This window comes from Scatophagus argus, chromosome 18 (genome assembly GCF_020382885.2).
Source record: "Scatophagus argus isolate fScaArg1 chromosome 18, fScaArg1.pri, whole genome shotgun sequence".
NCBI classification, from domain to species: Eukaryota; Metazoa; Chordata; class Actinopteri; family Scatophagidae; genus Scatophagus; species Scatophagus argus.
In genome coordinates, this window is record NC_058510.1 from 1,994,714 (window position 1) to 2,007,596 (window position 12,883).

Here is a 12,883-nt window from a genome sequence, read left to right on the forward strand (position 1 = left end):
CAGAAACGTAAGCCAATTAAAGGCACTCATGCGATTCGGGAACCGGAAAGTCCGGCTCCCTTATCCAATAGGAACGCGGCAAACCTCAAAGAGGCTTGTCTCGAGTCATCCGCTGACGAATAGAATTGAGAGTTTTACGCCTGCAGTGCTACATGTCTCCGCCCCCGGCTTCCATTTCTAAACTGAGGGGACGCCGCCGCTCTCGCGTAGAGTCCTCGCCTCTTTTATATACACGTTTAAGTAAATAAACTAGGTTCTCTGTCGTAAATTAGGACAACTGCGTAAGTGTAACGAGTGAAACAGCGGCCATTATCCGTGATATGCCGTTTGAGTTGCGGCTGGGACTGTAGCTAGCATTTTATTCCCCATTTTAACTTTACTAAGCGGCGTTTTCCGCCGTTTTTTTCTTTTCGCCGCCCCGCTCACTCTACCCCCTTGTGTGTGAGTAGGGGCCTGCAACGTTGGTTTGGCCACGAGGCGCGTTGGTGCAGTTGGAACAGGGCGATGGCGGAGTTCGGTAACGGATTGACGGAGGAATCTCTACTAGATTCAGACCCCGGACATCCCGAGCTGGAAGATCCTGGTGTCGGTGACGAGGAACCGGGCTTAGAAGAGGGAGAGGCCGCAATTGAAGACCCGGTAAGTGAAGGGCATTGTTTCAGCTGTGAGAGTCCATCTTAATACCGGGGCACGTTATGGCCAAATCAGAGTAGTTAGTGAAAACAGGCAACCAATTTGATTTGATTTTTCTCCCCCACAAATCTTGGGTCACATGCCGTATGCGTTACTGTTGTCGCCAGCTCGATATTAACCGCCATTGTGGTTCACGCAGTGCAGTAGAAATGGGTGGTGACATGCTTGGTGTCGGCAGCCATCTTGGCGCAACAGCGGCGCCAGTTTCTTTGCGCCAGGGAGTCGTTGGAGGGGGGATCCTCGTCGCAAAAAAATGCGAGACGGAGATGCAAGAGACAGTCAGGGGCGAGGGTAGGACAGGCCGCCGCCATTAGCCGCCGCTGTGCGAGTTGTCTACCCGCTTTTGAAGGCGACCTGCTTACGGTAATGACATTTTTATTCCATTTACCTTCTCCATTATACTGGCTTCTGCTGCATTTCAAGCACCGGTGTGTGCACATGCAAATGACCGATCGCAGCATGCTAACATTAGCTTATCACAAGCATCACCATCAACTGCTGCAGCTAAAATGACCAGCGACCTGTTAGCCGTAATGACTAGTCACGAGATAAAATGTGGACTTCGCACCGTAGGCTTATGGAGCCAAATGTCGTTAGCCTGCTAATTAGATTTTATACAATGTGATAACAGGATTCCGGCTGGCTAACAAGCTAACTTCAGTTGATTTTTAACAAAGCTCGGGTGGAGGTGGCAGACGTGCACCTGACCATCGTTGTCATTTATTTTGGGTGTCTGTTGCTATCACGCATCAGTGGGACGAAACGATTTGCTGTGGCCTGAATTATGTTTTAAGATGCATTATCAGCGTTTCTTGGCCTAATTTTGCAACACCAGCTGCATGCAAGTTTTCCCCCGGTAGCGTCTCTGCAGCGTGTCCAGGTGGGTTTTGAGGTTATAGTACTGTCTGTTGGGTAATGGGAGCGCGGCATGCAACGCAGAAGCAGAAGGTTGCGGTATTTGAGGGGCTGGGTTTGCATCCTTCAGTGTTTTGCTCTGGCAAGGAGAATGAGAGAGGGGAGGGGAGTGAAAGAGCTTGCACTGAATATGCGACAAAACCAAGAGCGACAACGTGTCAGTGCTGGGTGGCTCATTTTAAGGGTCTTGCTGTGAATGTTGATTGCTTTGGCCGAGCTCGACGTGCACTGTGATGAATGTAGCCAAAGGTTGACATTCAGCGTGTCACATTGTCGGGCTCATGGATGGAGTAGGGCTGAGAGAAATGATGGTGCCATATGTCATGGTGCAGTTTTACCCTTCTCTGTTGAGTACACCCACAGAGACCACGGCCTGTGTGTCGGCGCACCCAGTTGTACAAAGAGCCTTTACATTACAAGCCCCATCATTTTGGGGATGCAGCTGGAATGACTCCCACTGTGCTGCAGTGCACCACTGTCAGACAGGAGGGTCCGCTCCCACGTGAGGACACAGCCGTCTCTGTGCTCACCAGAAGAATACTGAATCTTTTTTGGCAGTGATGGTTTTGCAGGTTTCAGTTCTTCCTCTGACCTTAAGATGCCCTAGATACATCTCCATTTTTCTGGAAACGGCTCTTCTTTGAATTGCACACGTATTGAAGCCGCAGCAAATTAGCTTTTTGATTAACAAATTATTTGTTGACATGGATGGATGCATGAGTCCATGTGATGTCAGGCAGAAAGTGATAACAGCACATCTTCCTGTGTGTGTCTGTGTGTGTGTTTTTGCATGGTAAACAGCTTGGGCCGTTTATGTTGTGTTGGGTACCTTTTTACTCATTATTTGAGTAGCACTCACACCATACTGATGTTTATTTGTGTTTTGAATGCTACTGAAGTGCGCCATATTCCGACTGCACTATTTTACGCCTTTAACTTTCAGGTTGTGCATGGCCGCTACTGCCCAGTGTATTACCTCCATACTGAAAGTGAAAGAGTGGTCCAGCCACATTTTTTTCCTGTGTTTTGATTTCAGCAGAATTAGGCTTGTTTCTTTATAGATTGATGTCATATAATGTGTGCACCATCACTTACAGCATCCCCTTGCTACTGCACTCTCCTCCCTCGGCTGCATTAGTAGAAGAGGTGTTTTGGCAACGTTTGTTGACGACACATTTTCATGGCTATATTTGGTGGTTAGTCAACATTTGTCAGCAGTCATTCACACTGATGAATGTGTCAGTGAGTTGTATTGTGCTTACGATGGACTGACGGCTCAAACAAAACTTGTCTCTGCGTTGCAGGAGCTGGAGGCAATCAAAGCCCGGGTGAGAGAGATGGAGGAAGAGGCAGAGAAGCTGAAGGAGCTGCAGAACGAGGTGGAGAAACAGATGAATCTCAGCCCCCCACCAGGTGTGTTTGTGCTTTCATGTGTCCATTACAGACCAGATGAATGAATAAACTCGTGCTTTTGTTCTGTGTTGTTGGCAACTGCTACTCTGAGGAACAAGGAACACTATCCAGTTGTCTTTGACAGCAGTGCCAACAGTCATTTGGTGTTGGAATTATTAGTGCACTGCATTAGGAGTATCATCATGTCCATGTTCTTGTGTGCAGATAATAGAAAGTTCCTTTAAAGATTAGTTTCAAGTTTAAATAATTCATAATTCTATAATTTAATAAAGCCTGTTTGTGTGATGTTTGCACACTTCGGTTTCAGCTTTACGTCAACAGAAAGTTTGTCATTTAATGTTACATCTGCAAATGAAACTGTACATTACTGGACACTGTAGACTTTGTTCAGACTTCAATGTGGAGCTAAATTTAAAGTATTGGTTTAATAAGCTAAAAGAGAGCAAAAATGGGAGTAACAGAACAATGGAGAAATAAAGTAATTGTGCAGTACTTAATAGTCTGCAAGCGACCAGAAACCAGTTGCAGACAAACAGTCTCAGAATATGTTGTTTGAAAATCAGATGTTTAGAATATTTATGTTTCAGATTAAATATTTTGTTGCTCACTTAGAATTTTTTCCCTCCTCTGTGCAGTCGGCCCCGTCATCATGTCCATTGAGGAAAAGATGGAAGCAGATGGCAGATCGATTTATGTTGGAAATGTAAGTAATCGTCTCCTTGTTGTCTCATACTGAGATGTTATTTTGGACGTGTTGTCTTGTTTTTGGTTTTCAGATGACGTCAGGGAAAGCGACTTATTCTTTCAGAAAGAAAGTGCAGATTAAAGCTCAAAGTTTGAACAGTTTGTTCTTATGAGTGTGTCGGTTCACACTCAGATCAGCTTTGTGCATCTTTGTGTCCTCTTATCAAAAAACACCCGAGCTCTGAACTAACGTGACTAACGTGGAAACTCATTTTGAAATCCTGCAGCAAATGTTTGATTGGCTTTAGTTTGTGTTCACTCCAGGACTTTAATATCATTATTTTTAAGCATTCAAAGCGCCCTCAGAATGAAAGTGTTTTATACTTTAATGACTTCCTGGAACATGAGTCCCATTTTAGAGTCCACAGTTGTGTTCTGCACAGTGTCTCCTGCCTGAGCCCCGTTGTTTCTTCTGAGTTGTCTTTTGTTAGCTCCTCACACACGTGTCCCTCTTACACAGACACTGTTTTTAGGTCAGCCTGCTGTAGACAGAATTAAAGCTGTGGCCTTACTGAACTAAGAGGATATTCAATTTCACTCACATTTGTTTATTAAAAGTTTCAAGATTGAGGTCAGGTGCAGGTATAATTAACCCGTGAAAAGAATCTCTGGTACGTCGGATTAACAACTTGAAAACAAGAAGAACTACAGCTCATGTGTCGGCTACAGCTGAAATATTTTCATTTTAGTATTCAGGTACGGCATGAAGCTCAGACAGAAATGTGTTAACTGAAGAAATATTCATCAGTCAAACTGTAGTCTGTCCTCAGTTTGACTGATGACCTTGAATGTACTTGAACTACACACGTCAATCAGAAAACTGCATTCAAAAGATAATAAAAGAGTAGTGAGACTGGCTTTTCTGCAGACGCTTCGTAAGAGGAGTGGGATGTGTGCTTGTAGTCCACAACAGAGTGCTTTGGTTTCTTCACAATACAGACCCCCTTTGTTTATCATGACCCAAGCATGTTCTCTCTTTGCTATTAGGACATCTTGAGTAGGTTCAAGGCTCATGAGCATCCTTTAAATTTAAATTAATTTCTCATCCCATGATTGGATAATTGAGTAAACATTTCAGCAGTGAGTGAGACGAGTGTGTCGGAGCTCTTCTTGTTTTGATGCAAATGTGATGGAAAAATAACTGAAATCTGGGTTTCGTTATTACAAAGTAACCTCACCTCCTCTCTTCCTCTCTTCCTTCAGGTGGACTACGGTGCTACGGCAGAAGAGCTCGAGGCTCATTTTCATGGCTGCGGTTCAGTAAACAGAGTCACCATCCTATGTGACAAATACACAGGGCATCCCAAGGGGTAAAGATCCGTCACTATACTGTCCCTTTTCACACTGCAGTGAGTCAGTCAGTCAGTCGTATGTGGCAAATGCACCGAAGCACACAAATGGTCCACAGGTTTTTATGAGTTCTGGTTGTTCTTTTCTTGTGTAGAAGTCTATTGATGCATGGAATGCAAATAAAAATATCAATCTGTATCGTCAGTTTTTAAGACACGCCTTTTATTCTGAGGTTTACGTGGCTCGGCGATGTCAGAGCGTCTTCTTCCTAAGCACTCAAAGAGCACGTGAAAAAGATGAGGAGGATGTCGACTCCCCTCGTGAGGAAAGCGGTCCGCTAACTTGTCGCTGTCAGTCTTTCTTTAGCTGCTCTGTTTCAACAACAATTTGCTAAGCTGTTAAAAGTGAAGCCTGCCAGCCTCAAGGCTGATTTATGCAACGTAAAATGCCTTCAACTAAAGCTAATAAAGCAAAAAGTCCATATGACTGTGAATATCACAGTTATTATTGATTCGACTTGTGTGGTTTTGTTTTTGAGTCATTTTTTATGTGTTAGTAGAAGCATTTTAAAGTAAACTTGACTGCATTTAGCTGGTTACAGTTATTTGCCATTATTATGTCTTATTATTTGTGAGGATTTCCATGGAATTGATCTAATGTAGTATTGAGATGAAACTGGCAATTTCCACCCTTGGTTTTAGGAAGGAAATGAAAAATGGTATCTGATGTATCTGTGTCTGTAAACAAAAGTGTCATTAAATCCTCCCACAAAAAGCTTTTTGTTAAACATAGACTATTGCTAATACTCTGTGTTCTGTCTGTATTAAGTGAAGATACTGGTGCAGTCATATTGTTGCTTTTTGCTAAGTGTTTCTTTTTGTGTTCTTCTTCAGGTTTGCTTATATTGAGTTTGCAGACAAAGAGTCTGTTAGGACAGCCATGGCTTTGGACGAGTCTCTTTTCAGAGGACGGCAGATAAAGGTAAGATTTTGATTTCAACTTAATGAACAATAAAACGGAACAATCACACGTACAGAACAGACACTGTTGTTTAAATTTAGCTGTTAGCGGCTCTTGTGGGCACGTGTGGTGGCTTTGCCCTGATTGGCTGAGAGGGCACAGCCTTCTTTATGCTTGCAGAAATATGGACACTTTATATATGTATTTTATAATATGGACATTGTTGTTGCTTCACACTGAATTTTAACTGGCTTGATGGAAGCTCATTTAGTGATTATTGGTTTCTCCAGTATTGACACAGGCTGATGTACCGCTGGGTTTGAATAGAGAGGTTTTAAATGCATTTGACACTGTGGCACATGATTAAAACCGCTGATATAAAATCATCCAAGGAAGTGGATCGAGACCGGTGGCTCGTTTAACAGCCTCTTGCTTAATTCTCACTCCTCAGGTGGGCGCTAAGAGAACAAACAGACCAGGCATCAGCACCACAGACCGCGGCTTTCCACGAGCACGGTTTCGGTCACGGGGAGGAAGCTTCTCGTCGCGCGCACGCTACTACAGCGGCTACACACCGCCCAGAGGCAGAGGACGGGCCTTCAGGTGAGCTGACGCCGAGGCGCCTCACCTTGACACCGTGGGAGAACACTGCACCTGCATGCACCGCACCTCACTCACTGTTTGCACTGAAAGGAAAAGGACAGGACAAACAAGGCAGAGCACGCTGACCAGCCAGAATTAGCAGCTGGTGTTAAAGATTAATAGACCTGCAATTATGATAGATTTCATTGGGATTTGGAACAAGGAAGCTGGGGGAATCATTGATCTCGTTTGATGTACTTGAGAGGAAGGCTTTATTTAGATTTTGCTTTTTCACTGTAGACATAATTGGGTGGATAATGTAGTCACATTGAAAGGATAGACTGAGCAAGATAATCAGTTGAGTGGAGATGTGACTGGGTAGTCTAGAGAAGGTAAGTACAGAAGAGGAAATCTGAGCATTGGATATGTTACCTCCTCTTCACTGACAAACATGTTCACACATTCATTTTTACACCTGAATTTTACATGTAAATATGTCAGGCACATAAACAGTTAGTCTCTGATTTATTAGAACTAAGCCATATTTCATCATGGTGCTGACTTTATGGCTTATTAGACACTAACAGAAACCCAGCAGCACAAATGTGCCATGCAGTCAGGTTAGAAATCACACGTCAGTGGTGGAACTGGGGGGCTCATCGCATGCCACATCACATACAAGCATTTCAGTCGAGCCAAACGGACTCGGTGCACATCACTGTGTTCTTCCCGGGCCATTCATGCACTGTGTTTGGGTCAGAGCCAAAGCAACCTCCTGCTATGTAATGATAACACCAAGTCAATTGTACAAAGCTCTGGTGGATGCACTGCATGCCTCTCATTTCAGTCTGAAAGACTGGGATGTTAATGGCAGGAATGATACAGGGTTTCTATCGGTCCCTTTTAAAAAGTCTAAATTCCAGTGGTTTGAATCTTAGGCATTTAAAAATGTCTTGCTTCACTCTGCTCCTGCTTTGTGGCAGTTGTGTTTGATGCTTCATCTCATCAGTGTTGATGTAGAAAAAGTGTGGCGTCCATCAGAGTGTCGTGCACTGGGATTCTGGTGGCTTTTAGCTACAGTGTTTTGATGGGCTCCACTTCAGAGGTCTGCAGGGGGTCCTTTGAGTCTTCTTGTTTCTGCTGTAAGGCCACATGGGTTTTGTCACTGCAGACCTGAAGTGTTCAGACATGTGATTAAACACTTGGCCGTTAATGTGAGCTGCAGCTTGGCGCGTAAACAATTTGAGAGGTTGTTTTGAGCATAATTGAACAACTTAGCCGACTGTGCCTTGAACTGATGCGAAAAGTGAGAAATCAAGGCTAAAAGGATCTCACTGCGAGCTCCATACATACCCACCCTGTTTTTTATCTGTGGAGACTCAGAAAAGAGGTGTGGTGCCAAACATGTTGATCAGCATGCCAACTTCCCCCACACATGCACAGAGAGATTCTGATTTGATCATCGCTGCAAAGCATCTGGATCCTCCAGGCCTTGGCTGGTGTTTATTACTGAATGTTCAACAGAGATTGTTTTGCAGCAGTTATTTTGGAAACCTTCATACAGAGGTCTCCATTTCAGTGACTCAAAAGGTTTGCAAAGTTCATCTGACAAGCCTGTTTCATTTTTGCTATAAATTTCCCTATCAGCGAGGCCTCCTCTAAATACTCGCAGTAAAGGGTTACATCTTCACTCATTCCTTTGTGTGAGAAAGTGTCTGAAAGTCGAGGTCAGAATCTCTCTAATCACTCTGTGTACTTACCCCAGACACTCCCACACATACCAAGAAACCCTAACCCTGCCAGTTTACGCACTGGGATTTGGCCCGAGCTGCAGGACAAGGCAAACAAAGACTTGGGGAGAAGCTTTGTGTTAAATCAAGTCTCTAGAAGCTGAAAGTAGTGAAATGAGCCGTTAGTGAGACTGTAAGTGGTATCTGACTTGAAAGGCTTTCAGTTACATTGTTGGTTTGTGTGTGTAAGACATACTGTGATGAGGTAACTTTAAATTTTTGTCTGACTGAGTTGCAGTCATGTGAAGATAATGATTCGACTCCCCACCCGGCAGAAGCGCAAAAATGGATCGAATATGTTTTGCGATTGTTCCAAGGTCATGAAATGATTTTTTGTCAATAGTAATTTGACTGCACCGTGTGTGTGTGTGTGTGTGTCCGTTATCTAACAGCATTGGTAAATAAGTAACATGCAGAGAGCTGTTGAGCTGGCCTTGATCACTCCTTGCCGAGGAGAGCAGCAGGCTGTTTGGTTGCTACATCTATCTGTTTGAGCCCGTGCTGCAGCGGAACAGAATCAGGGTCAGATCTGAACCACATAACACATTTACATTTTTTTTCCCCCACTGATGCCTTGTCTTGCTGTGGGAACACATCCATAGTGAAGAAAAACACACAGCCAGTTCAAAACCTTTGCATTGAGGCGTCGTGAGCTCGGGAAGATTTCGCAGCTTCTGGCGTCGCTCCTGCAGTCACTGTCTGAGAGATACGTTTCATTAAAGTATTGAAGTGCTGGATGACTTTGTTTATAAGAACATTTAACAAGGCTGAAGTGCAGCCTTATCTGCCAGATTGTTACACTCTTAAAGGACCACACAGTATTGCAGTATTTATATTATTAATTTAGTGCAAAAGTCAAACCCAGTATGCGTACATTTTGGCCATTAAAAACTAAGCTTGAATGTTAAGTTAATTTTGGACTGTGGTTGTCAGCTATTAAATTATGAACTCTGACGCTAAGCTGAAAGTCCTTGGGTTATGGATAAAACGAGACATCAGAGGACATCATTTTGGGCATTTTTCATTGAACAACCGATCGATTCATCAGTGATGAATATAATGGGCGACAGTTGCAGCCTCGTTACAGTATCTCCTGACATCTCGTCATCTTCCCAAGTTTGCACTGCGAGAAGCAAAGATTTTGATACGACCTGAAAGACACACGTGCTGTACTTGTGATGTGTTGATGTGCCGTGCTCATGTATGTGGTATGTCCTTGCATGTACAGGAACACACACACACACATACATATACACATACACACGCACACACACACATTCTCCAACTCAGATTCACCTTGACAGCGTTCACTCCCAGAAACGAGGGTTCATTACTGCAGCCTGACCTCAGCATCACGCCTGACAGCCACTGGTTTCAGTCCCAGCGTGACCCCTTTTTTGTGTTTTGTTGCCACTGAGTGGTGTGTGTGTGTGTGTGTGTGTGTGTGTGTGTGTGTGTGTGTGTGTGTGTGAGTGAGAGAGAGAGAGAGACAGACAGAAACAGTGTATTTGAATGTGTAATAATAATGCGAGTCCTGTCCTGCAAATCGTCACAGTGTATGTGTGTATATTTATGTGTGCGTGCGTGTGTGTGTGTGTGTACGTGTGTGTACACCGTGTCTTGCTGGGGGTTTATGTGTGGTGCTGTTTGTCCTCCAGGTCTTTCCCCCCCACAGTGACCCCAGAGGCGGCTCTCACACAGAGAGACACACAGAGAGAGAGAGAGAAAGAGGGCGAGAGAGTGCCTTTGCTGTCCCCTCGACCCCCCCCTCCCCCCTTCACACACACACACACACACACACACACACTCTCACACTCACACACACACACCTAATCATTATTTTCCTACCTGGAAATTACTTTTCCTCTCTTGACAAAGCTGCTTTCAGCTTCTTTCCATTTGATTTGTTGCGAGATCAAAGGCACAATACCATTAAGATGGTATGTCTATTTCCTGATTTGTGAACATCCTGTCATCCACGTTGATATCTATAAATATATTCTTTCCCCTTCAGTTCACACTATTTTTTTCCCCCTATGCCCACAATCTCACACACATGTGCACACACGCGCGCACACACACACACACACACAGACGCAGACTATATATTTATATATATATTATATCACACCAGGAAATTGGTGTCCGTCTTCTTAAGCCAACCAGAAAAAAACTCACCCTCTTTTTCTCTCTCTTTTCCAGGGGCCGAGGGCGAACAACATCGTGGTATTCCCCTTACTAAACACCCCCTCCCTCCCCCCTCCAACACTCCCCTTACTATCAACCCCCCCCTTCTGTCCCCATTTAACAAAAAAAAAAAAAATACAAAACACGCACACACACACACACACACACACACACACACACAATGAAAAAAAAAGTCCTCCCATTCCCCAACAATAAAAGAAGAGAACCCCAGAAGAGAGAAAAAAAGACAAAAAAGAAAAAAAAACACTCTTCTCCTGGACAGAAACTGACTGGCCGCAGTGTGCGATTGTGTGTGAGCGTGCGTGTGCGGAGGTTGATGATGCGGTCACCGCTGGTAAGGTATACGTTGGCCATTCGGGGAGCGAATCAGGTGGCAGATTTCTTTGTTGTTGTTTTTTTTTTGGTTTTTTTTGTTTGTTTGTTGTTTTTTTTTTTTTTTAATAATTTCTGTTGTTGGTTTTGGAAGGGGAGGGGAAGAGAGAAGATGATGGTATCTCAGGCTGCAGATGTGTCTCCTTTGGTCTGGCTGTGACCTCACACCATCACCAACACAGCCCACCCACTCACCCTCCACCACCACCACCACCACCACCAAAACAAGAGAAAAAGAAAGTGGGGGAGGGGGACAGCAACAAGAAAAGCCTGTATTTTTTGTTTTTAATGTGCAGATGTGAACCTTCCACGATCCAGAGTATTTGTTGTGTTTTAAGTTTGTTGCTTTGGAGCATATCACCCCACCCCCCACCCTCCCACCTCCTTCGACCTCCCCTCTTGTGTCCGCCGTTGTCTGCCCCCCCTCACCCCTGCCCCTCCCTGCACTTTATAACTCATCCTTCTGTCGTCCTCCTCCTCTTTGGCTCGTCACACCTCGGATTGTGTTTTTCTCTCCGCTGCTCTCTGGGCAGCGACGGACCTTCAGTGTTCGGATTGATTGTACATTCATAGAGGGGTTTTTTTGGTTTTTTTTGTTTCCTCCCTTGCTTATGGGCGGGGCTTCGCTCCCCACCCCTTCCCTCGTCACCCACCGCTCGTCCACACCTGTCACCTCCAACTCAGGCATGGCCAGAGCTCCTTTTATTCTTTGAAAGACATCAGTGTTTTTATTTCGTGCAACCCCTGCATCCTCCTCCTGCCCCTCCCCCCCTGTGCTCTCTGTCTCCTGTCTCCCCGCCTCCCCATCCCCTCCCCCCCTCCTCTCTCTGTATATTAGACCACTTCTTGTCGTTGCAGGTTTCAGGACCAGTGGAGGCTGACGACCCCTCCCCAGGTGGCGCCGGCCCCCCCCACTGTCTCCGCAGCGTCTCTCTCTCTCTCTGCTCCCGCTATGCACACTCACCCCATCCTGTCCGTGTGGGGGGGAGGGGGAGGGGGGCAGGGCGACCACAGGCCTGCCACAGGGGGCATTTACTACAACAGCAAACGCTGACGATGCTTTTAGTCCCTTTCACACCTCTAACACACACACACACACACACACACACACACACAGCACACTGCAGTACAGGCGGCGCTTAACAGGCAGCCAACCCAACACATGATTTATACACAGAGAGCTGAAGCCAACATAGCTGAGTGGCAGGCAGGCAGGTTTGCGTGAGAGTGAGGAAGGCAGGACCAGGGATGAGGGTGTTTTTGTTTTTGTTTGTTTGTTTTTTGGGTGGGTGGGTGGGGGGGTGTACAGTGTGGACCTTAAGGCACCCCCTTTCTCTGACTTCACGCAGTGCAGTCACGACTTGTCTGAGGAAGGCTGATAAGCTTACAGCATTGATGATTAATTTAAACAGAGTGGGCCGGAGCTGGTATTTTAGGGCGGGGGGAAAGTCAAGGGTGGGGTTTGTGTGGAGACTTTTCTTTCTCCTTTTGAAAAGGGGGAGTGGGGGTTTGAACAAAATGTTTTGCTTTTTTTTTATTTTTATTTTTAACCCATGAGTCTGTAATTAGAAAAAAAAAAATAAAGACATTGTGTAAAAATGAGGCAGCTTCGATGTGAGTTTGTTCAGACTCTTCACTCTGGGCGGGTTAGGACATTAGTCCCCTAGGAGATCCCCTCCCACATGAAAACAGTTCAGTGAGCTCCAATGCAGGAGTCCAGTGAAATCACATGCATGACACTTTACTGCTTTGAATACTTAAAATGATTATCCTTACATATTCACAATTATTAAGAAATGAAGTTTTCACATCAAGCTGTTCATAAGCCAGTGACTGAAATGTTTGTTTACATTGTGCTCAGCTGCCTTGTGATCAGACTCACAGACTCACTGCATCGACGTCTGGTTGCCTCTCAA

General features: G+C 45.0%; 1 protein-coding gene across 4 annotated transcripts; it reads left to right on the forward strand.

Moving 5' to 3' along the window:
• The first annotated feature begins 139 nt into the window (after positions 1-139).
• pabpn1 (poly(A) binding protein, nuclear 1) lies at positions 140-12,548 on the forward strand. 4 transcript variants are annotated; one of them, XM_046371109.1, is made up of 8 exons: positions 140-281; positions 450-639; positions 2,913-3,021; positions 3,657-3,724; positions 4,969-5,075; positions 5,949-6,036; positions 6,467-6,618; positions 11,826-12,546. In XM_046371109.1, exons 2-8 carry the CDS (start codon positions 505-507, stop codon positions 12,019-12,021), a joined length of 855 nt encoding a protein of 284 aa, XP_046227065.1. In that variant the 5' UTR covers positions 140-281; positions 450-504; the 3' UTR covers positions 12,022-12,546. The 4 variants fall into 4 exon arrangements, with proteins under 4 accessions (XP_046227065.1, XP_046227063.1, XP_046227066.1 ...); XM_046371107.1 differs by having other exon boundaries at positions 160-639; XM_046371110.1 differs by lacking the exon at positions 11,826-12,546 and adding an exon at positions 10,590-10,695 and having other exon boundaries at positions 162-639.
• The last annotated feature ends 335 nt before the right edge of the window (positions 12,549-12,883 follow it).

Coding starts and splice junctions, on each gene's coding strand:
- pabpn1 (XM_046371109.1), top strand. CDS start 505: ATGGCGGAGTTCGGTAACGGATTGACGGAGGAATCTCTACTAGATTCA. Junction 3,022..3,656: donor GAATCTCAGCCCCCCACCAG/GTGTGTTTGTGC, acceptor TCCTCTGTGCAG/TCGGCCCCGTCATCATGTCC. Junction 6,037..6,466: donor TCAGAGGACGGCAGATAAAG/GTAAGATTTTGA, acceptor CTCACTCCTCAG/GTGGGCGCTAAGAGAACAAA.